Genomic DNA, 24,165 nt, shown 5'->3' on the forward strand with positions numbered 1-24,165 from the left:
CCCTCCTCCTCAGACACATGTGCAAGCTGGACCATCTGGAACCATCTACCTGCCTTTAAAAAAAAAAAATTGCAGTGAAAAACACATAAAATTTACTGTCTTAACTATTTTTAAATGTACAGTTCAGTGGTGTTGACTCTATTCAAATTGTTCTGCAATGGTTCCCTGGAACTTTTCCATCTTGCAAAACTGGAGCTCTCTATTAAACAGCCCTGTTTCCTCCTCTCCCCAGCTGCTAGCAACCACCATTCTGCTGTATTTCCATGAACTTGTTTTGACTTGTCTAAATACCTCATACAGTATTTGTCTTTTTGTGACTGGTTTATTTCACTTAGCACAATGTCCTCAAAGTTCATCCATGTAGCATGTGATGGGATTTCTTGCCTTTTTAAGGCTGAATAATACTCCTTGTGTGTTTATACCATATTTTGTTTATTCAGTTCATCTATCAAAGGACTTGGGTTTCTTCTACCTCATGGTTATTGTGAATAATGCTACTATGAACATGGGTGTGTAAGTAGCTCTCCGAGATCCTGCTTTCAATTCCTTTGAATGTATACCTAGAAATGGAATTACTGGATCATATAGCAGTTCTATTTTTAATTTCTTGAGGAATTTCTATGCTGTTTTCCACAGAGAGTGCACCATTTCACATCATCAACAGTGCACAAGTGTTCCCATTTCTTTACATCTTCCCCAGCAGTTGTTATTTTCTGTTGTGTGTTTTTAATGTCAATACTATGAAATGATACCTTGTTGTGATTTTGATTTGCAATTCTCTAATAATTAGTGATGACGAGGGGTCTTTTCATATGTTTGTTAGCCATTTATATATCCTCCTTGGCAAAATGTCTATTCAAGTCCTTTGCCAATTTTTAAATCAGGATACTTGGCTGGCTCCCTCCCTCCCTCCTTCTCTCCCTCTTTCCTTCCTCCCTCCTTTCTTTCTTTCTTTCCTTCCTTTCCTTCTTCCTTTCCTTTCCTTTCCTTCCCTTCCTTCCTTCCTTTCTTTCTTTCTTTCTCCTTCCTTCCTTCCTTCATTCTTTCTTTCTCTCTCTCTTTTTTTGTGCTGGTGGTTGTTGATTTAAAGGAGTTACCTATATTTATATATTCTGGATATTGAGCCTTTATAGGATACATGATTTTTCTCCCGTTCCGTAGGTTGCCTTTTTACTGGTGATTGTACCCTTTGATGTACATAAATTTTCAAGTTTGATATAGTTCTATTTGTCCGTTTTTTCTTTTGCCTTTGCTTTTGGTGTCGTGTCCAATAAGTCACTGCCAAATCCAGTGTTCTGAAGCTTTGCCCTTGTGTTTTCTTCTAGGAAGTTTATAGTTTTAGTTCTTCTATTTAGGCCTTTAATCCATTTTAGTTAATTTTTGTATGTGGTTGCAAGATAAAGGTCTAACTTCATTCATTTGCATGTAGGGATATCCAGTTTTCCCAGCACTCCTTTTTGAAAAGATAGTCCCTTCCTCATAGAATGGTCCTGACACCCTTGTTAAAGATCATTTGACCATGAACATGAGGGTTTCTGGGTGTTTTGTTTGATTTTATTGGTCTATATAAAACTCTATATGGTACTTTATGTAAGTACCATACTGTTTTGACTACTCTAGCTTTGGAAAATATTTTGAAATCAGGATATGTGAGACATCTAACTTTGTTCTTTTTCAAGCTTGTTTTGGCTATTTGGGGTTGTTTGAGACTCCATGTGAATTTTTGGATAGAGTTTTCTATTTCTGCAAAAAAATGGCATGGTTTAGAGATTTCATTGAACTTGTAGATTGCTTTAGATAGTATTGACATTTTAACAATATGAAGTCTTCCAATCCATGAACAAAGGATGTTTTTCCATATATTTGTGTCTTTAATTTTGTTATGTTTTGTAGTTTTCAGTGTCAAGTCTTTCAACTCCTTTGATTAAATTTACTTCTAAGTATTATTTTTATTTATGCTATTATAAATGGAATTATTGCCTTAGTTGCCTTCTTAGATTGTTTATTGCTAGTGTATAAAAATGCAACTGAGGGAATGAGAGTGTATGTTGATTTCATATCTTGCAACTTTGTTGAATTTTATTTCCAGTAGGCTTTTTCTTCCTCCCTCCCTCCTTCCCTCCTTCTCCCCCTTCTTTCCTTCCTTCCTTCTTTCCTTTCTTCATTCCTTTTTTGGTGTGGAATCTTTAAGATTTTCTACATTCAATATCATGTCATTTGCAAACAGATAATTTTGCATTTCTTTTGCCTAATTTCTCTGGCTAGAATTTCTGTTACTATGAGTGGTAAGAATAGGCATCCTTGTCTTGTTCCTGATTTTAGAGGAAAAGCTTTAGCCTTTCAGAGAGTAAGCTCTTAGCCACGGGCTTTTCATATATTGTCTTTTAAAACTTTTTATATTTTTATTTTCTATTGGAGTATTGCTTGTTGGATTGCTGTGTCTAGGACTTCCAATACTATGTTGAATAAAAGTAGTGAGTGTGGGCATCATTGTCTTGTTCCAGATTTTAGTGGGAAGGCTTTCAGCTTTTCTCCATTGAGTATTATATTGGCTGTGGGTTTGCCATAAGTGGCTTTTATTATGTTAAGGTATATGTTCCTTCTATACCCACTTTGGTAAGAGTTTTTATCATGAATAAAAGTTGGATTTTGTCAAATGGTTTTTCTGCATCGAGATGATCATGTGGTTTTTGACTTTTCTTTTGTTAATGTGGTGTATGACATTGATTTGCATATGTTGAGCCATCCTTGTGAACTTGGGATGAATCCCACTTGGTCATGGTTTATGATCTTTTTTATATATTGTTGGATTCAGTTGGCTAAAATTTTTTTGAGAATTTTTGCACCTATATTCATCAAAGATATTGGCCTATCATTTTCTTTTTTTTGGTAGTATCTTTGGTTTTGATATTAGGGTGATGGTGGCTTCATCGAATATCTCTAGGAGTGTTCCTTCTTCAACCTTTTGGAAACATTTAAGAAGGATGTGTATAAGTTCTTTGTATGTTTGGTAGAATTCACCTATAAAGCCATCTGGTTCTGGACTTTTGTTTGTGGGGAGTGCTTTTATTACATACTCAATTTCATTTCTAGTGATCAGTCTGTTCAGTTGATCTATTTCTTCTTGATTCAGTTTTGGCAGGGTGCAAGTCTATAGAAAGTTGTCCGTTTCTTCTAGGTTGTCAGATTTGTTGGCATATAATTGTTCATAGTACTCTCTTATGGTTTTTTTGTATTTCTGCAGTATCCATTGAAATTTCTCCTTTTTCATTTCTAATTTTGCTTATTTGAGTTATTTTTCTCCTCTTGGTCAGTCTGGCCAGAGGTTTGTCAATTTTGTTTACCCTTTCAAAGAACCAGCTCATGGTTTTATTGATTTTTTTTTCTATTGTTTTTTGAATCTCTACCCTCTCTGATCTTTATGATTTCCTTCCTTCTGGTGACTTTAGGTTCTGTTTGTTCTTCTTCTAATTCTTTCAGCTGTGGGTTAAGTTGTCAATTTGAGATTTTTCTTCTTTTATGAGGAAGGCCTGTATTGCGGCATCCCATAGATTTTTGAATGATTGTTTTCATTATCATTTGTCTTGAGGTATTTTTTAATTTCCCTTTTGATTTCCTCATTGAACCACTGGTTTTTTAGTAGCATGTTGTTCAATCTACATATAGTCAGTTTTTTTCTTTGCTTTTTTTTTAAGTCATTTTTTTCTCATTTCTTTTCCTGTGGTTGATTTCTAGTTTCATACCATTGTGGACAGAGAAAATATTTGAAATAATTTCTGTACTCTTAAATTTGTTGAGGTTAGTCTTGTGCCCCAGTATGTGGTCAGTCCTTGAGAATGTTCCATGTACACTTGAAAAGAATGTATGTTCTGATTTTTTTGGATGTAATGTCCTAATAATGTCAATTAAGTCTAACTTTCTATTGTGCCATTTAGGATCTCTGTTGCCTTATTGATTTTCTGTCTAGAGGATCTGTCCATTGATGTGATTGGGGTGTTAAAGTCTCCTGCTATTATTATATTCCATAAATTTCTCCTTTTATGTCTATTAGTATTTGTTTCATGTATCTGGGTGCTCCTATATTAGGGGCGTGTATATTGACGAGTATAATATCCTTTTCTTTTTAGGGCTGCACCAATGGCATATGGAAATTTCTAGGCTAGGGGTTGATCAGAGCTGCAGCTGATGGCCTGTGCCACAGACACAGTAACATAGGATCCAACCTGCACCACAGCTCACAGCAACTCTGGATACTTAACCCACTGAGTGAGGTCAGGGATCAAATGTTCATCCTCATGGATACTAGTTGGATTCATTTCTGCTGCACCACCTCAGGGAACTCCTAATATCTTCTTCTTGAATGGATCCTTTTATCATTACATTAGTGTCCTTCTTTGTCTTTCTTTATGGCCTTGTCTGATATGAATATTGCAACTCCTGCTTTTCTGTCTTTTCCATTCACATGAAATATCTTTTTCCATCCTCTCACTTTCAATTTATATGTGTCCTTTGCCCTAAGGTGATTCTCTTGCAGGCAGCATATTGTAGGCTCTTACTTTTTTATCCAGTCTGCCATTCTGTGTCTTTTGATTCGAGTATTCATTCCATTGACATTTAGGGTAATTATTGATAAATATGTATTTATTGCTATTTTAAACCTTATTTTCCAGTTGATTTTATGTTTCTCCTTTGTTCCTTTTTTTTTTTTTTTTGGATTTGATGATTTCCTTTTATTTTATGCTTGTGTCCTCCTCTTTTCAGTTTTTGTGAATGTACTGTTTGGTTTTGATTTGTGGTTGCCATGTTTTTCAAGTATGTTAACCCCTTCCGATATCTGCTTGCTTTAGCCTGATAGTCATATAGGCTCAAACACATTCTAAAAAAGAGTCTAGATTTTTCTTACTTTCCTTCCCCATATTTTATGATTTTGAAGTCCTTTTTTAACATTTTCATGTTTGTTCTTTTGTTGTTTCTTGTGTTTATCATCACTTTTACAATAGGTTCCCCCCCCCTCCCCCGGCCTTTAGATCTGTATACTGGCTTATTTGAGTGATTGTTTTCCAATTGTGATTTCCTCCATCCTATTACTTTTTTTTTTTCTTTTTCTTTTTTGTTTCTTTGCCTTTTCTAGGCCCGCTACCATGGCATGAGGAGGTTCCCAGGCTAGGGGTCGAATTGGAGCTGTAGCCACTGGCCTACACCAGAGCCAGAGCAACACGGGATCCCAGCCATGTCTGCAACCTACACCACAGCTCACGGCAACACCGGATCCTTAGCCCACTGAGCAAGGCCAGGGATCGAACCCACAACCTTATGGTTCCTAGTGGGATTCGTTAACCACTGTGCCACGATGGGAACTCCTCCTCCATCCTATTTCTTCTTAGCTTTTTAAAATATATTTAGAGGAACCCTTTCAGTATTTCTTTTATTATTGCTGTACGCCTTTAATTTTTGTTTGTTGGAGAAAATCTTTATTTCTCCTTTTATTTTAAATGATATTCTTCTGGGTAGAGTATTCTAGGTTACAAATTCTCCCTTTTAGAACTTTGAATATATCTTGCCACTCTCTTCTGGCCTGTAGTGTTTTTGTAGAGAATCAGCTGATAGCCTTATGGGGTTCCCTTATAAGTAATACTTTGTTTTTCTCTTGCTGCCTTTAGAATCTTCTCTTTAACTTTTGCCATTTTTATTATAATAATGTCTTAGTGTGGGCCTGTTTGGGTTCAACTTGTTTGGGGCCCTCTGTGCTTCCTGTATTTTGACATCATTTGCTTTAGATTTAGGAAGTTTTCAGCCATAATTTCTTCAAATATACTTTCAATCCCCCTTTTCTTTTTCTTCTCCTTCTGGAATCCTTATTATGCATAGATTGGCCCACTTTATATCATCCTATAGATCTCTGATAATTGCTTTCATGTTTTTTCATTTGGTTTTCTGTCTGCTGTCCTGATTGGGTAATTTCCATTATTCTGTTTTCCAAGTCACTAATTTCATTCCTCTGCATTATTCATTCTGCTCTTCAGTGCTTTTAACTCAGCTTGTGTCTCTGCAAATGAATTTTATAATTTTTCTTGGCTCTTCCTTATAGTTTCTATTTCCTTTCTAAAGTAACCTGCATTACTGTTCATATCCAGTCTTAATTCCTTCATATTCACTCTTAATTCCTTTAGTATTTTCACTATCTCCTTTTTGAACTCATTGTCATTAGAATGCAGAAGTCTGTTTCATTGTTTGCTTTTTCAGGTGAATTCCCCTGTTGTTTAAACTGGGAATGGTTCCTGAGCTTCTTCATTTTGCTTATATTTTCCTTATTCTGTGAGTTTAGGGAAAACAGCTACTGGCAGTCTTGGAGGGCTATTTATTTGCATGAGCACTCCTGGGTATTTTGTGAGAGCTTTTTATTTTTAGGGTGCTGTGCATGCTTCCAGGGAGATGGAGGCAATGGGCAGGACTAGTAGTTAATGCCTGGTTGCTGGGCCCTTGACAGTGGCAAGGACCCATGGGAAGGTGGCACAGGCTGCTCCTAGTTGCAGGGCACTGGGAAGTGACAGTAATCAGGCAGGTATAGGTGGTGCCCAGTGTGTCTGGCAGTGGCAGCAACAGGGCGGGTGTGTTCCCTGTGGAGTGCAGCAACAACAAGTGGTGCTCAGTTGCAGTGTCCTCTTCTTTGCTGACCTCTGAGGTGCCTTGGGCTATTGGTGGTGCCTGTTCACAAACCCCTAGTGGTGGTGGGCCACACCCACCTCTGGTGTCTGAGATAACTGGTGTGGTTTGCCCTGTATACCACATAGGAGGCTCCATGTCACACACAGCCTCCTGCTGCCCTTAGCCCTCACAAGAAGGTGCCCTGTCACCCACAGCTGGTGCAAGTGGCACACATCACCCATAGCCTGCACCAGAGGTGCCCCACCCTCTGAGAGTCCATGCATATGCAGGGAAAGATATTCATATGACAGTCTCCCCTCCTCTTCTTGCCCTCCCCAGCAATGGTGCCTTGCTTCTCCTGAGGACTCAGACCTCCTCCCAGGTTCATTTGGCTGTGGCACTCAGCTCCCCATCCTGTGGGGCACCACTCCCTAGCCCCTTGGGTTGTCTCCACACAGCCAACACTAGTCCTCTCCCAGGAACTGACCTCCAGAGCCTGAGTCTCAGTGTGTAACCTCTGCCCAAGCATTTCAGGCTGTGGTGTCTGGGGCAGTGGTGCAGATGGTCTGTGCAGCTCTCACTCCGTTTTACTCTCCTCAGTCTAGCTGCTGGGCTTTTCTCCACAACTTCATGGTCTCTCTGTCTTGGCTGATCTCCCCTTCAGGTAGGTGGCTTCCCATGGTGTGGGTTCCTTTCCTCTTTCACAGCTCCCTCTCAGGAGTGCTAGTTCCATCCTGATTCCTTTTCTCTCTGTGTTTTTTGTTTTTGTTTTTTTTCCCCTTTTTGTTCTATCCAGTTATGTGGAGGGTTTCTAGCCCTTTTTGGACCTTTAAGGTCTTCTGCCAGCATTCAGTAGATGTTCTGTGCAAATCGTTCTACATGTAGATGGGTTTTTGTTTTTTTTTTTATGTGTTTGTGGGAGAAGGTGAACACCATGTATTACTCCTCTGCCATCTTGATCCTTCTCCCAAAAGTGTTAAGTATTCTAATTTCATTCTTTTACATGTAGCTGTCCATTTTTCCCAGAACCAATTATTGAAGAGGCTTTCTTTTCCCAAGTATATATTCTTGCCTCCTTTGTTTTGGTTTAGTTGACCATAGGTGCTTGGGTTTATTTCTAGGGCTTTCTATCTTGTTCCATTGATCTACATTTCTGTTTTTTTAATGTGCCAATACCACACTGTTTTGATGACTTTAGCTTTGTAGTAGAGTCTAAAGTCAGTGAACTTGATTATTCCAGCTCCATTTTTCTTTCTAAGGATTGCTTTGGCTATTTGGGGTCTTAGTGTTTCTGTACAAATTAAAATTTTTTTTTGTTCCAGTTCTATGAAAAATACCATCAGTAATTTTTTTGGGGGGTCTTCTGTCTTTTTAGGGCTGCACCTATGGCATATGGAGGTTCTCAGGCTAGGGGCCAAATCAGAGCTGTAGCTGCCAATGCCACAGCAACAGCAACGTGGAATCTGAGCTGCATCTGTGATTTATACCACAGCTCATGGCAATGCGTGATCCTTAACCCACTGAGTCGTTTGCTTATGTGGTGTATCACATTGATTGATTTGGGCATGATGTACAATCCTTTTAATGTATTGTTGGATTCAGTTTGCTAGTATTTTTTGAGGATTTTTGCATCTATATTTATCAGTGATATTGGCCTGTAATTTTTTCTGGTATCTTTGTCTGGTTTTGGTATTGGGGTGATGGTGACCTCACAGAATGAGTTTGGGAGTGTTCCTTTGCAGTTTTTGGAAGTGTTTCAGAAGGATAGATGTTCAGTCTTCTCTAAATATTTGATAGAATTCACCTGTGAAGCCATCTGGTCCTGGAGTTTTATTTGTTGGAAGTTTTTCAATCATGGTTTCACTTTCAGTACTTGTGACTGGTATGTTCATCTTTTCTATTTTTTCCTGCTTCAGTCTTGGGAGGTTGTACCTTTCAAAGAATTTGTCCAAGGTTTTTTCATTTTATTGTTATACAGTTGCTTGTAGTAATCTCTTATGATCCTTTGTATTTCTGTGATGTCCACTGTAACTTCTTTTTCATTTCTAATTTTAATGATTTGAGCCCTCTCCCTTCCCTCTGGCTAAGGGTTTATCAATTTTGTTGACAGTTTCTAGGAACCAGCTTGTTGTTTCATTGATATTTTCTGTTGTTTTCTTCATTTCTATTTCATTTATTTCTGCTCTGATCTTTATGATTTCTTTCCTTTGACTCACTTTGGGGTTTTTTTGTCCTTCTTTCTCTAGTTGCTTTAGGTGTAAGGTTAGGTTGTTTGAGATTCTTCCCATTTCCTGAGGTAGGCTTGTATTACTCTAAATTTCCCTCTTAGAACTGCTTTTGCTGCATTCCACAGATTTTGGATCTTCCTTGTCATTTTTCTCTATGTATTTTTTAATTTCCTCTTTGATTTCTTCAGTAATCTATTGGTTGTTTAGTAGCATATTGTTTAGTCTTCATGTGGTTGTGCTTTTTGCAGTTTTTTCCCTTGTCTTTGATTTCTAGTCTTATAGCTTTGTATTTAGAAAAGATGTTTGATATGATTTCAATTTCCTTAAATTTACCGAGGCTTGATTTGTGGCCCGGAATGTGATCCGTCCTAGAGAATGTTCCATGTGTGCTTGAGAAGAATGTTTATTCTGCTGCTTTCAGGTGGAATGTTCTATAAATATCTGTTAAGTCCATCTGGTCTAATGCATCATTGGAACTTGATTTTCTGTCTGGATGATCTGTCCATTGCTGTAAGTAGGGTATTAAAGTCACCGACCATTATTATATTACTGTCGACTTCTTTTCATGGTGGTTAGCATTTGCCTTATATTTTGAGGTGGTCTTATGTTGGGTGCACATATATTTTCAGTTCTTATGTCTTTATCTAGTTGATTCCATGATTATTATGTATTGTCATTCTTTTGTCATTTGTAATAGTCTATTTTTAAGTCTATTTTGTCTGATAAGTTTGGTGTTGATTCTTCTCTGAATGTTTCGTATAATTCTCCAGTGAAACCATTTGGTCCTGGGCTTTGTTAAGATTTTTTTGAATACTGATTCAGTCTCCTTTCTTGTTATGTCTATTCACATTTTCTATTTCTTCATGATTCTGTCTTGGTAGGTTGTGTATTTCTAAGTTATCCAGTTTGTTGGTATTCAGCTATCCATAATATTTTCTATCCTTTTTTGTTACATTGGTCATTAATGTCCCATTTTTTATTTTACATGTTTCATTCTTCTTTTTATTCTTAATTTAGTTTAAGTTTTGTCAGTTTTGCTCATTTCAAACAACTCTTAGTTGTGTTGATTTGTTTCTATTGTTTTCTATTGTCTGTTTTATTTATCTGTGCTCTAATCTTAGTTTTCTTCCTTCTGGTAGCCCTGAGTTTGGATTGTTCTTTGCTTAGTTCCTTGAAGTATGAAGTTAGATTGTTGATTTAAGATCTTTTTTTTTAATGTAAGTTTTTATAGGTCTAAACTTCCCTCTTACCACTGGATCCATAAGTTTTGGTGTTTTTTTTTTTTGTCTTTTTGCCATTTCTTGGGCTGCTCCTGTAGCATATGGAGGTTCCCAGGCTAGGGGTCCAATCGGAGCTGTAGCCACCAGCCTACGCCAGAGCCACAGCAACGCAGGATCCGAGCCACGTCTGCAACCTACACCCCAGCTCATGGCAACGCTGGATCCTTAACCCACTGAGTAAGCGCAGGGATGGAACCTGCAACCTCATGGTTCCTAGTCGGATTCGTTAACCACTGAGCCACGACGGGAACTCCATGTGTTGTGTTTTTCTCTTGTCTCAGGATATTTTCTAATTCCATTTGTGATTTCTTTCTACTGGTTGTTTCAGAATGTGCAGTTTAGTTTCTATGTACATGTGTGCTTTCCAGTTTTTCTTTCCGCTATTGATTTCTAGTTTCATTCCATTATTGTTGGAAAAGATACTTTGTATGATTTCAGGCTTTTAAATTTTAAGTCTTGTTTTGTGGCTTAACATGTGGTCAATCCTCAAGAATGTTCCCTGTGCACTTGAGAGGAATGTGTATTCTACTGTTGAAGTGTTTTGTATCTGATAGATCCAACTAGTCTATAGTTTTGTTTCAGTTCTCTGTTTCTTTATTTATCTTCTCTTGGTTCTATTCACTTTTGAAAATGGGTGTTGAATCTCCTACTGTTATTGTGTTGCTACTTATTTCTCTCTTCTAGTTCTGTTAACACTTGCTTCATATATTTAAGAGCTCTATTATTTGGTGACTATACAGTTGTCATAGCTCCCTAATGAATTGACCCTTCTGTCTCATATTAGTATAGCCATCCGTGCTCTCTTTTGGTTACCATTTGCATGGAGTACCTTTTTGCACCCTTTCACTTTCAGCCTGTATGTGTCTCTTATAGATAGCATATAGTTGGATCCTCTTTCTAAATTTTATCCATTTAGTCAATCTGTCTTTTGATTAGGAATTTAAATCCATTTACATTTGATGTAATTACTATTGCAATTTTTCATTCTTTCCTAAAAGTTTTGTAGTTTTTATCCTTCATTTCCCCTCTTCCTCTTTTGTGTTTGACTTTTTTTTTTTCCTTTTTGTATTGATATGCTTTGATCTCCTCCTTTCGTGTAAACTCTAGAGAGATTTTCTTTATGGTTATCATGGGGATTATGTTTAAAAAATGTTAATTTAATAACAATCTCTTTAAAGCTAATAACAACTTGATTTACATACAAATACTCCATTCCTTATAGCTCTGCCCCCTCCCCACTTCTTAGGCACTCCTCACTTTTCTTCATTTTAAGGCAGTTGTTTAAAATTGTCAGGTAATTCAGAGATCTTCACTGCTTTAGGGTTTGTTTCCGGGTATTTCTTAGATCTTGCTATGTTCTCCTATTTCTTTATATGATTTGTAAACTTCTTTCAGATTTGGGCATTTGAAAACTAGCTACCATACCTAGGAATGTATCTTCTTTGGACATGTGTATATGCTTTTATTCTGTCCTAATTTATTTCTTCTCAGGAGCTTTTCCTGTTTCAATTTCTACTGTATTCCTGTCTGTACTCTCTTGGATCCCCTGAACCTGCCTGTGGAACTGTAGACTCCCTGCTGCTCTAACAACCTCTGTACTCCTGTTTTCAGTGGTCTCTAACCAACATGCAAGCCATGCCGCCTCTCCCACTAGTGCTCCAAATCAGGTGAGACAGAAGTTAGTCCCTCAAACAGCCCCCATCCAAACCAGAATATTGCATACAACTTCACCTTTTTCATTTCTGTCTCAAAGGAGGAGCCAGGAATTGGAAGTTCTCTCTTAATTGTGCCATGTCCTGCAGGTAGAGGGAAGGGCTAGGATGAGCAAAATGCTCCAACTTTTCCTACACCTTTTGGTGCACAGACTCCTCCTGGTTTCACGTTTGCCTGAGCTGTAGTTTCCCACGTCGTTTCTCAAGTTTTCACAAAGGTGTTTTGGTCCTTGGATTGTTAGTTCAGTGTCTCCTTGGGGAACAAGGACCCAGAGCTTCATTGGTGATGTCACTCCCTATCCACCTTTTTTGCTTTCCCCTTGATATTCACGAGAACAAATATGTAACACATTTTTAGAGTACCTTAATGATGGAAAACATGGTTATCCAACAAGTTTTATTTGTCTACAAATGGTCTGTTATCAAAATAATTTGAAATAGCTAAACCATTGGAGTAAAAAATGAATTTTAACTTAAAAATATCACCACTATTTATGTGAAATTAAACTTAAATAACTGTGGTCAATAGGTGTTTATAGTATAATTTCATTCTTATAGTAAGAAGTACTGAATTAAGTTTGGCCTAATAAAAAAGTTCCCCAATTTTTACCAAAAACTCAAAAGATTGATAGCCCATGGAGTATTCTATTTTACCCTCTCCAGTTATTTTGGAAACTATTAAAGATTATAGTAACATTAGAAAACCTGTGTGTTTAGTTTTGAAAAAACATTGAGTAACAGGAAACACCTGTTAAATGGAAGTTGCTGAAACATCAACTCTGTATCACAGGCATGCCTTTATTACTTTAGGTATAAGCACACTTTTTTACTCATTAAAATTTTCATTTTATTCATGATTTCTAAGTTACTTTTTGACTTGTGATTTCTAAGTAGTTATAAGCTTTGGTGGAATAAGATAATGAATTCAGTTGATCTTATTCTGTGATCATCCTACTACTACTGATTAGAACTTCTATTAGAAATTTTGTATTTTGAAGAGGAAGTGCAAAGAACAAAGAGCAGAAAGAGAAAGAGTAAAAATGTAACTATATCCAGTGCAGCCTGCCTTGTTGGGTTCACCTGTACTGCTATGATGAACTAACCTAGCAGTAGGCAGAAAAGGGCAACGGTGTGATGAAAATTCAACAGGTTAAGACCATTTGTATATTATTGTAGGCTGACTAGAAATGGGCTTTTATATCTCTCTATTATCTTCAATATATTTTATATGTAAGGCAATAGTCTTATCTTCTCACTGGGTATATATCCGTGAAGGTAGGTAACACCTATGTTCAAAATTGTGCTTCCCCACTACCACCCCACACTAGAAATTTGTAGGCACTAAATTGAGCTTAATATACATTTAACAGTTATTAATAACAGCTTTGATTAGGGCTATTTCTAGTTGTCTGACAGTGTCATTTTTTTTGTACTGTAGTCACTCCCTAATTAGCCTTTGCTTCTAATAAGCCTTACTAATTCTCTTTGACCTCTACAACATCTCAGTCCAAAATGAGACCATACCAGTCATGTCTAAGATAAAACTTTTATTTGTATCTTTCAAAATGACTTTAAGAGATGGCCATTTAATGGCAGTCTCTCATCTGTTTACAAAATTATTTAAGTGTGATGGCTAATGAAAGTCAATAGAAACTGAGAACTGCTACTGATGTCATGATTTTTTAAGACTGAGACAGCACATAAAATTGGAGAAAAATTATTCTTTATTGAAAAATACCAATAATACTGACAGACCTCAAAAGCAATTCACACTTCCAGAATACAAAGTACTTAATACATTTTTTCAAGCCTGTTTGCGTTTCAAAAGTTAGCATTTTTGTAAATCAAATTTGATAATCTGACTAAAAATATTTTCCAGCTTTATTATTTAAGGAGCTGCACAACCTTTGAAGTGGGGACCATGAGGTGGGCAGGAGCAGAGGGGCAGAATACACCTGGGACTGCGCAGCAGTCTATAGCAACACTTCCCATAACTTCGGTGCTGGAAACAAAAATACTGCACAAGACAGCTGCCCTCCAGTGTCTGTGTCAGCATATCTAGCTTTTCTTATATAATTTACACACTGTGATTTAAGATTGCTTTTTAAAGAAAATCTTTAATTATGCCACTGTAATTTAATGTCATCCAATAACTGAATTAAAAAAAAAAACAACTACAATGAAAGAAATGAACTGTTACCATCAAAATGGTCTTTGCTGAGCTGTGAGTAATTTTAGATGCAAAAAATTTAACACATATGCAAGTTTAATTTGAAACCACACAAATTATGTATGTAGGCTCAGATAGTAGCAGTGTTCACTTTTATTCTAATAGCTTAACTGGAACAGCCACTCTATTCATTCCACCAGCAAGAATAGCAGCACCAATATCTAAAATTCTTTATGTATAAAAGCTTACATCATTATCCAAGTCCCATTCTTTGCATGCTCCAATTCTTGTTATCTTATTTTTAACATAAAAGCAACAGGATTTGGAGAATTACTATTTGCTGTATTAAAACAGTTATACAGCATCTTGTACTCAAAAAGCAAAATACTGTGAACAGCAGCCCTTCTTCACAGCTCTAAACTTAAAGCTGCCAAGCACTCACTGCTCGTGCCAGCAGTGGTATTTCCACAGTAAAATAGCAGAAACTAAAGGAATCATGGCACAATGGATTTCTGAATTATCTACCATTGGTCCTGGGGCTTAGTACCTTCCCCTTGTAGATTCTATCTGCTGATCGTTCCACCATCCTTAACGGAGGAAAGGCATCAGGTCATATAGCGGGTAATGGCTCTCAGAGCATAAAGGAGTTCTGCTTGCATCCTAGCTTCTATAAGAAGCAGATTAACATGAACCTGAATATAAAACACATCATCATTTAAGACAGAGTATAAGCATTCACCACCAGTTTTTCAGTGCATCTAATGAACACCAAACATTTATGTATGTTTAAATGTGCCACTGAATAACTTAAAGGTCCTGAGTTTGTTGAACAGAACATCAATTTCTCAAAACAAAAGCTACCTGATCTTTTTTGGATAGATGTTTTAAGTTTATATTTGATCAACTTCTTCTTGAAGGTCTGTGAGAATAACAACTTCCCCTGCCAAGTCATCATTCAATAATTTCTATAAAGATGGTTCAAAGACTGTCTTCTTTCTCTTAAGCAGTGTCAGCCATGGAGCACTTTGAAAACAGGCCAGCTGACTTTACTCTTCTAATTTAAACCATAATGAGGTTCCCTTCTAAGGGGTACCTAAGACAGCTGTTCTGTAATGTTCTTCTCTGGGCTGGCTGGGATGATAGAAAGGGTTTGAGAGCCTTTAGATTAGGTAAAGGAGAATAAAGATCACTGCTAAGTTACACAGTAAACACAGTAGGTACGTACCTTCTCAGAGTGCTTGAACTGCCTCCAGAAGCTATCATACATTCTTTTGGTAACCTTTTCAGGAGTGCAAACAACAGTTTTGATATAAACTTTAAAACTACGATCCAATAGCTGGTTAATTTCACCATAGTCATAATCATCATATCTGTTAAAAAACCAAAGTGAGAATTATTATATTTCTGATGTATAGGCGGATTTCTTATTAAAGTGTAGACATCAATTGTAAAAGCTGTCTTCTTTTTCTCTCTTTGTGTAGGCAGTCATCCTCCAAAATAACAGCTTCACAATGTTTAATTTGGGGTGGATGAATGAGCAAAAAGGGGCAAGAAAAAGAGAATATAGGGAGATGAACAAAAAATTGCCAGTGCCCAAGTAACAGTATGTTTACAATCATGAATAAGCAGCCACACTGACGAACAAATTCTGGGAACAAAGTTAATGAGTATTGCTGAAATTAACAAATTAATCAGACAATATTTATTATTGGTACTATTACATGATATATAGTCTACTTGTGTAAATAAAAATTAGAATTATTTTTCTCATGTCTCCAGGAATTTCTGGGGTCATATGAGAAAAAAAGGGGAGGGCATGTTTCAGAGGGAAGAAATAAGAGAGGCTGTTCTGCTTTAAGCCCCGATGGTCACAGGAACCTGTGTCTGCTCTGTCCCACTGGTGACAGTTTCTAGAACATCCAGGGAATGAAGTCTCCTATTTGATTTTTAGTGGAAACTGGAGAAAGCTCTTACAAAGCTGGCTCTACAACCATTCAGGAGGGTAAAGTCAATACTCTGGCTGCTGATAAAATGAATACCAAGAGGAAGTCTGACTTTACAGCTAAAATAATCAGAAAGTACTAGAGCATGGAGCTTGTCTATATTAGAAGATGATATATAATGGCTATTTTTGCCTATACAGCATAATAATATAGCTGAATACCAGTCAGGATATGAAAGTTTTGTTTTTGATGGGAGCGTAGCTACTCTTTAGAAGAACACTGTAGTTCTTCCACAAAGGTAGAAGTATGAATGTGTCAGAAGATAAAAAATGATACAAAGAGAAAAGATCCCACAAATGTTCATAAACTTTGCCTCTTTTCCTTTACATTCTTGGACCAGCTTGGTTGCCCCCATCTTTCCTGGAGGCATCTGTTATTTAACTCGTGAAATATCCCTAACTCTCTCTCTTGCCTAGCTAGGAGAGAGGAAACACAAAGCTGCAAAAAATCAAATTTTTGAAGTATAAGAAGCATAAAAACAAGCTATTAGGGAGGGGATAGTTTTGAGTATATTAATATGCTGGTGCACCTGAATAATTTAGCCTAAAGGAAAATATCTCTTTATAAACATAAGAAAACTGACTAACCTTATTCCAAACATGCAGTGAATATAGTTCCAAATAGCCCGTCTGAGCATTGAGGTATCAACATCTTTGTGCATTGCCATCGTATTATAAGTAAGATTGTAAGCAATGTGAAATTTTTCATCGATCAACTGTCCCACATCTGGATAAAGACGATTTACCAAAGAATAGCCATGGTCTTCCCAACAATAGTCCTAAATACAGAGAACAGAACAAATGTGAATAATTAAAAATGTGGCCAAGTATAGTTCTATGTCTATTGCTGTGTGGTGAGGTGAGATTACTGGCAGTTGAAATCTACTGCCTTTCTTAGTATATCCCTAGCTCCCAGCTGCACTTGCACTTCAGTTTGATGTTTCAATTTCTATACTGCAACGTTCCAAAGTTATGTTTTGTAACTCAGCAAGTTTAAAAACCAGTAGAATCTCTTCCCCTTACATGGTGGCCATCCATTTTCAGCTTTTTCTGTCTCCCCTGTCAGCCTCCAGAAATGACCCATCTTGTGAGGCCTCTCTCCTTTTCTATTGATTCAGGTATTCAAATGGTCTTCAAATTCTGTAAATTTTTAATTCAAAATAAACATCATTCATTCTTTTTCCTCCTACCCCCCTCAATGCTCAGACCTATTAATTGAGTCTCCTAATTAGTTTTCCTACATTACATCTCCCTGCCTCCTTTCTTTCCATCTCAAACAAACTTACTAGGCCCTCATTTCTACGCTGCTCCCATACTTACTTTCCTAAAACAGCTCTTTGATACTATGCCATCACTGTGGTCAAAACCTACAAACCTGATCAATTTTGAACTAACTTTCCACTAATTAGAAGAATCTTTGCTTGAAGCTCTCAGCAGCCCAGGCAATTTCTTTATGATCCCTTCCTTCACTCTCTCAACCTAGGCTCAATTATTGCCTACAGTCTCCTCTGCTCACAGTGCCCATGCTTTTAAACCATTCAAATCTCTCAAATCCTAATCTCCCTCTATGAAATTTCCAGCCCACATGATCTCTTCAATTGTAATTATTATACTTCATGACACAACTTCATTATCAAGTAAAATATTCTGTAACTCTTCCTTGTGCCTATTTTTCATCTCCTTAAATAATATTTTGGTTCCTTGAGCAAAGACAAAAAAACCTTAGTTCTCAAATATTTTCATAATTCTGGTAAAATAATTATAACAATACTAGCCCTTCACAATATCAACTCATCTGAATTATATGTTTACCTATCTCAAATACATAACAGACTGTTGAGGAAATACACTTAAACTACAGTTATGTTTCTACTGATAAACTGGCAGCAGTCTTACAAACTGTTGCACAGAATAAATATTTGCGAATTGATGATTCTCCATTTTTATTCTGGAACTAGAAGGCATGGGTATTGTTGCTCCTGAGACATGCCTGCAAAGCACTTAGCACAGTTTCTCTTGTCAAAGTGAAAATAGAGAAGGAGCCTGGTATCCTGGAGGACAACTGGGTCCCTAAGTTTGCATGGACTCAATACATACTGAATTATACTGGGGAAATTTAACTGTGTATTTCAAAGTCAATGATTTGGGAGCTAAAGAAATTAGGTCTACCAATAATAATTCTACTCTCCACTTCACTAACTTTATTAACTCTAAGAGATAGGTGTTAATTCTGAAGTAACATTTATTTTTGTGAATCTTCTTGAAGGTTTAAATTTGAAACCCTCAAAAATTCCTACTGCTTCAGATGACATTTGGTTTATATTTTAAAGGGAATTAGGATATTGTAATTGTCATGATTTATTTTCTATGGTATCTATAAGAACTCATCTAAATTAAAAAGAAAACAAAAATATACTGTTCCTAAAAGTCCTAATTTAAGCACATCTTTCACTCTGATTTTCTCATCCTTTTCCCTTCCACCCCCACACACATACTCGAGATGCTATGAGGACATTTCTCTTGTCACTCAGGCTTGGTGTATGTCAGGCCAGAAATAGTCTCACTTTAATATTGGGGCTCAATAGAACAATGCTATAAATGCTAGCTGGTTCACATGAAACTATTATTTATTGTTTATATTATGACCTTTAACTGAGTTTTTGCATACCACGTGGGAACTTAACCACCATTATAATTTTGTTTTATGGGTGAATGTGTTTTAAATTCTGAGCAACTGATTTATGAATTTTAACAATATAATAAATATATCTAAGGGAACTGTGTGTACATACAAGTTACTTCTTTCTGCAATGCTTTCTAGTTCTCAAATCCAGACAACGTTTTCTTTTTTTTTTTTTTTTAGGGCCACACCTGCGGCATATGGAAGTCCCCAGGCTAGGGGTCAAATTGGAGCTGCAGCTGTCAGCCTACACCGTAGCCATAGCAACATGGGATCCCAGCCAGGGATCATGGCAACACTGGATCCTTAACCCAACAAGTGAAGCCAGGGATCGAACTCACATCCTCATGGATACCAGTCAGGTTCGTAACCCACTGAGCCACAATGGGAACTCCACAGACAGCTCTTATTTGAAGTCAGATTGAGACAGTTCTAACCAATGACATACATACAAGAAGTTATCATTTTACCTGGACTCGAAATGTTGGGACGTGCATTCCATGTCTAGAGAAATCCTTATAGCCGTAACTAGTATCCTCAAAGTGACGAGATACATCTCTTGCTGGTGTAACTTCTTCATCGTCTGAATAATTTAAAAAAAAGTGCCATTGAAAGCTTTTCAAAAACAAGTTGTTAGCTAAAATTCATTTTACCTATAACAAGTAAAAATAGGATTACCCTTTCTCTGATGCTGAGTAACCAATATCAACTAAAAGTCTTAAAACTGTAAAGAGAAATAATTTACTAGTAAATGGAACATAATAAAAGTAGATTCTCTGTTATAAAAAAATATTCATGGTTGAATTTTTCTATGCTTTTCACTCCTCTCTTTGATAGATCCTCTCTCCCTCTGTGTCCCCACTGCAGTTTATTAGATATTAAGGTTCTACTTAAAAATATGAACTTGATATGAACACCCTTTTGAACAATCTTTATGGTAGTAACAAATCAACTGTGCTTGGAACTTTAGCACTTAGACTATTTTTGGTTGCTATTTTTGGTTGAATATTAAGTCATACAGTATATAAAACAATCTAACAGCTCAAAGGTCCTAGAAACAATTCTAGAATGATGAATAAAGGAAAGAGTTTCTGTATGTCATTTTTTACATTGTTTCCTGCACTGCTCTAAACCTTTCTGGATTATCTTCATGTTTACAAGTCAATGAGATTATAGTTTCAAGTAAACAGACTCAAAGACTTCTCAAGGAAAAAGCTAACATCTCAAGCTAACATCCATCTCAAGCTAACATCCAGCCTCCATTAATATCAATTTTTTCTGTGCTATTAAGAAATTTGCTTGTAACATATACTCTTTCTCTCACTGTATTACTGTCAAAATACATTTCGAGACCCTTTATTAACTTTCTTCTTTTAAATTATCTAGTGTACATATTAAATTCTTTAGCCTACATTTGATAAAGGCCAGACATAAAGGATTTAGGTTGCTGTTAGTGGTCCTGTAAGTAGCTCCTTTTCACAAATCATAGAATTTTAAAGCTGGAAGCAAGCTCGGGCCTTCATGAACAGAATTTCCTCATTTTAAAGAAGAGGAAAAAAGGAGCACTCAATGTTGTTTAACATTCACAAAATTACATTCACAAAGCCTATTAGCAGTGAATTTATTATTATAATTGTTGTTACTGTTGTTGTCATTGTATTTTTAGGGCCGCACCCCCGCAGCCTAAGTTAGTTCCCAGGCTAGGGGTTGAATCAGAGCTACAGCTGCTGGCCTACCCCATAGCCAAAGCAACGCAGGATCCGAGCCATGTCTATGACCTACACCACAGCCCTCGGCAATGCCGGATCCTTTACTCACTGAGTGAGGCCAGGGATTGAACCTGCGTCCTCGTGGATGCTGGTCGGGTTTGTTACCACTGAGCCATGACGGGAACTCCCAGCACTGAATTTTAGAACCCAAATCAAATGTCCTCTTACTCTAGTGCTTGCTATTTTCACTATAACTTCCTTTTCTAGGTGGCCTGATTTACAAGTAGGAATACCTATACAGGGGCCTCTCTAAAAGGAAAGACCTACTTGGATTGATGTTTTAAAACTTTTACGTAAATTATCTTAAATAAAAGATTGGGTTCTTTTATGTAAGCAGGAGACATTCTATTGACTATGTAATGGTTACTTTTACCTGAAGAGAAGACAAACATGCTCTCTCTTTTTTCTATTTCAAAACGTGAAGCCATCTCTTCCTGACTCGCCTCTTCTTCATCTCGACATTCCTGTAATTGCTTCATCTTTTCCATGAGGGCTTCGACCTCAAAGAAGGAATCACTTACCTAAAGAGAAAGTCCAAGAAAGTAGATCTTATAATTTTAATGCACACAAATGAATCAAAAATTGTCTTGGCCTATTATATATAAAGATACGCAAAATTTTAAAATGAGAAAAATGATTTTAAGAACACATTTTACTGTTTTACCTTTTAAAATTAGTAATGTCATTACTGTTAATGCTAAGTTTTAAAAATTAAAATTTAATAGTATATGTCAATTTAAAACAGAACTGAACATTTAAGAGTTAAACTTTTACTTGCTTAATCATTTAAACAAATAAGACACACAAAGTATAAGTGGTTTTGTATCAACTCTGTACACAGGGCATATTGTCAATATATAGGCATACCTCAGATATAACGTGGATTCAATTCCAAACCACTGCAATAAAGCAAGTATTGCAATAAAGCAAGTCACATGAATTTTTTGGTTTTCCAGTGTATATAAAAGTTATGTTTGTTTATACTATATTAAGTGTACAATCACATTATGTCTTTTTTTAAAAAAGTACATACCCTAATTTAAAAATATTTATTGCTAAAAAATTCTTAACACCTGGGGATAGGGAGCTTATCTACTAGAGAAGTTTTTTTTTTGTTTTGTTTTTTGGTTTTTTTTTTTTTTTTTTTTTTTTTGGTCTTTTTAGGGATGCATCCATGGCATATGGAGGTTCCCAGGCTAGGGGTCAAATCGGAGAGGCAGCCTTTGGTTTATGCCTCAGCCACAGCAACGCCAGATCTGAGCCGCATCTGCGACCTACACCACAGCTCATGACAACGCTGGAGCCTTAACCCACTGAGCAAGGCCAGGGATGGAACCGGTTTCCTCATGGATATTAGATTCGTTTCCCCTGAGCCACAACGGGAACTCCCTACTAGAGAAATTTCTAAAAGTTCTATTATTTCACTATTTCATTTAATAGAAGGATAACTAGGAACAGTGCTTTTTCTTTAGCCTTGTTAATCAAAGGTGGGAAAGGACAACAATCCAACTCTAAGCATCCTAGCAACTGATAAACTCTCCCTCAGGCCATCTCATAACCTCTAAACTTTGAAAATAAGTGGTCAGATGCAGGCCTGTAACATGAATCCAGATAGCTCAGTAGAGGGTGAAACTGATGATTTTGGGCCTTGTCAGCAGAGCACAGCGTTCAACCTTGGGATAATTATTTTCCTTCCTGTGCTTATCTCAACATATGTAAATACTACCTCTTATTTAGCATCTGATAAATGCCAAGTAATGTACTAGGCCTTTTACCTCTTTAGAGACATTTCTTTTAAACTTTATTATAACCTTGTTTTTGACTTTTATTTAGATGTTAGATAACTTGTCAGCAGTAAAATATATACATTAAAGTCAAATATATAAATTGAACCTGTCCAAATCTGCTTCAAAGGAATAATATAACTGAGAAAATCTGTGCAAATTATTCAGAAGTTTTTAATGTTTCTGTGATTTCTCTTTGGAAATATAAGCCCTTGGTCTTTCACTACAGCAAAAGAATGCAGAGGGAATTTTAACTCATCACATACAGGAATTAAAATCTGCTTATAGAAAATTCAACTCATTCTGATCTGTTTCAAAGGAATAACAATGAGAAAATATAACAGCCAGAGATGAGAAAGAATAGAGGTAAAAGCATTTTAATAAATTTACATTCACTTTATATGTATTTGTAAGAAGTTAACCATGAAGTGTCTTATAAGGAGAAATTTCCAGATCAAGGCGGATTAACTTTCCTAAAAGATAAACAATTAAGAAAACAGACCATTTCTTTTGTGCAGAAGAGAAGAAAAGGTCGTGATCAGCCTCAGGGAGTTTCTACCACCACATTCCACTGTTCTTAGTCCCCCCTCATCTCACGCAGTAGCCATTCAGTACTGGTGGGCTCTGATGAGGCACGTGCTGGTGGCTTCTGATCCTAAAATTATTCAAATGTAACCTCCTAGACGGTCTTACAATCTTGTATGTCTCTTAGCACCAGACTAGTGCTGAGCATTTGGACGCATTCTATAAATACTTGCTGAATGAACAGGTAGGGGGACCTAATTTGTTTAGACTAGACTTTCTAAGAAGTCAAATGAAAAAATAATACAACAGCAATTCCTGTGATTAGTCTTAAGATAGTTCTATAACAGATACTTACCGAAACATTTCCTGCTGAGTTGACCTGCATCTCATCCACACTGTGATTGCCATTTGTAATGTCACAGATGCAGTAGTTACTAACAGAAGGAGGTCTGAACGTGTGGCCACCATCACAATGAATTTCTGGACTGATTCCACAGCCAAATGTGAATGAGGCAAGAGAATGATAGTGTGTGAGTAGAACTACTGCATGTACCAGTTCTGCAAGGGACCAGCTGTGCTCTTCAGCTTTTAAAAGACCCTTGGGAAAAAAATGAGAACATATTTTTACAGTGGGGTATGGTGTTGGTAGGATGTAGTTCATCTTGGTGTTTAATCTACTGAAAACAGGATTAATTACTATATACAATTTAGGATAAAATTACAATTTGAGGCATGTAGAACCCAGAATTTGCTCATTTAACTTTTATGAATATGTATTCACTAATAGAACTTAATATACTGATGATGACACATTCATTCATTATTACTTTGACTTTATGAAACCCTGATTTAAAAATGTAATAGAGATCATGCTGTATAATAGAAAAAAAAAAGATTAAAACATAATAGAACAGATTTTGTTTAAAAGCAGTTGTGATATTTCAGATGATAGTTTTAAATGCATTAACTATGTTGTTAGTTCAAAGTCTCAAACCACATATATTTGTGTTAAAATAGAAGCTACAGTGTAAAATATGCCTGCGTTTTTCTTTATTATCAGGCATCCTCAAGGAATTTTTAAGATAGGGATTTAAACAACTTGACTACAAATACTCTTAAATCATCAAATTATATTTATGTAAAAAATTATGCTCCAGGTAAAGTCTATAATTCTTTAAGGTCTTATAAATCTGCATCCCTTCTGCATCATTATCTATTTTATAATATTGTATAATTTTACATTACTAGACAGTATGAAAATGCATTATCATATATGAATTCTGAATCTTGATAAAAGATGCTTTAATTATATAAAAGTATCTAGAATGTTTTCTAAAACAATGTCAAAAATATGTTGTATTTTTAAGAAT

General features: G+C 36.4%; 2 protein-coding genes across 5 annotated transcripts in view; one reads left to right on the top strand and one right to left on the bottom strand.

The window, feature by feature from the left end:
• The window catches only part of ARMC2 (armadillo repeat containing 2), a 157,919-nt gene that overhangs the window by 119,336 nt on the left and 14,418 nt on the right, over positions 1-24,165 (top strand). The window lies entirely within an intron of this gene.
• Positions 13,572-24,165, bottom strand: part of SESN1 (sestrin 1) — a 113,644-nt gene continuing 103,050 nt past the window's right edge. For all 4 annotated transcript variants that reach the window (XM_021090855.1, XM_021090862.1, XM_021090868.1 and 1 more), the window contains 6 exons: positions 23,151-23,393; positions 20,860-21,007; positions 19,188-19,300; positions 16,626-16,816; positions 15,261-15,405; positions 13,572-14,727 (listed from right to left, as the gene is read on the bottom strand). In XM_021090855.1, the coding sequence (XP_020946514.1) occupies positions 14,641-14,727; positions 15,261-15,405; positions 16,626-16,816; positions 19,188-19,300; positions 20,860-21,007; positions 23,151-23,393 (927 nt within the window). In that variant the 3' untranslated portion in view covers positions 13,572-14,640. The remainder of the gene's footprint in view (positions 14,728-15,260; positions 15,406-16,625; positions 16,817-19,187; positions 19,301-20,859; positions 21,008-23,150; positions 23,394-24,165) is intronic.

The sequence above is a fragment of the Sus scrofa genome, chromosome 1 (assembly GCF_000003025.6).
Source record: "Sus scrofa isolate TJ Tabasco breed Duroc chromosome 1, Sscrofa11.1, whole genome shotgun sequence".
NCBI classification, from domain to species: domain Eukaryota; kingdom Metazoa; phylum Chordata; class Mammalia; order Artiodactyla; family Suidae; genus Sus; species Sus scrofa.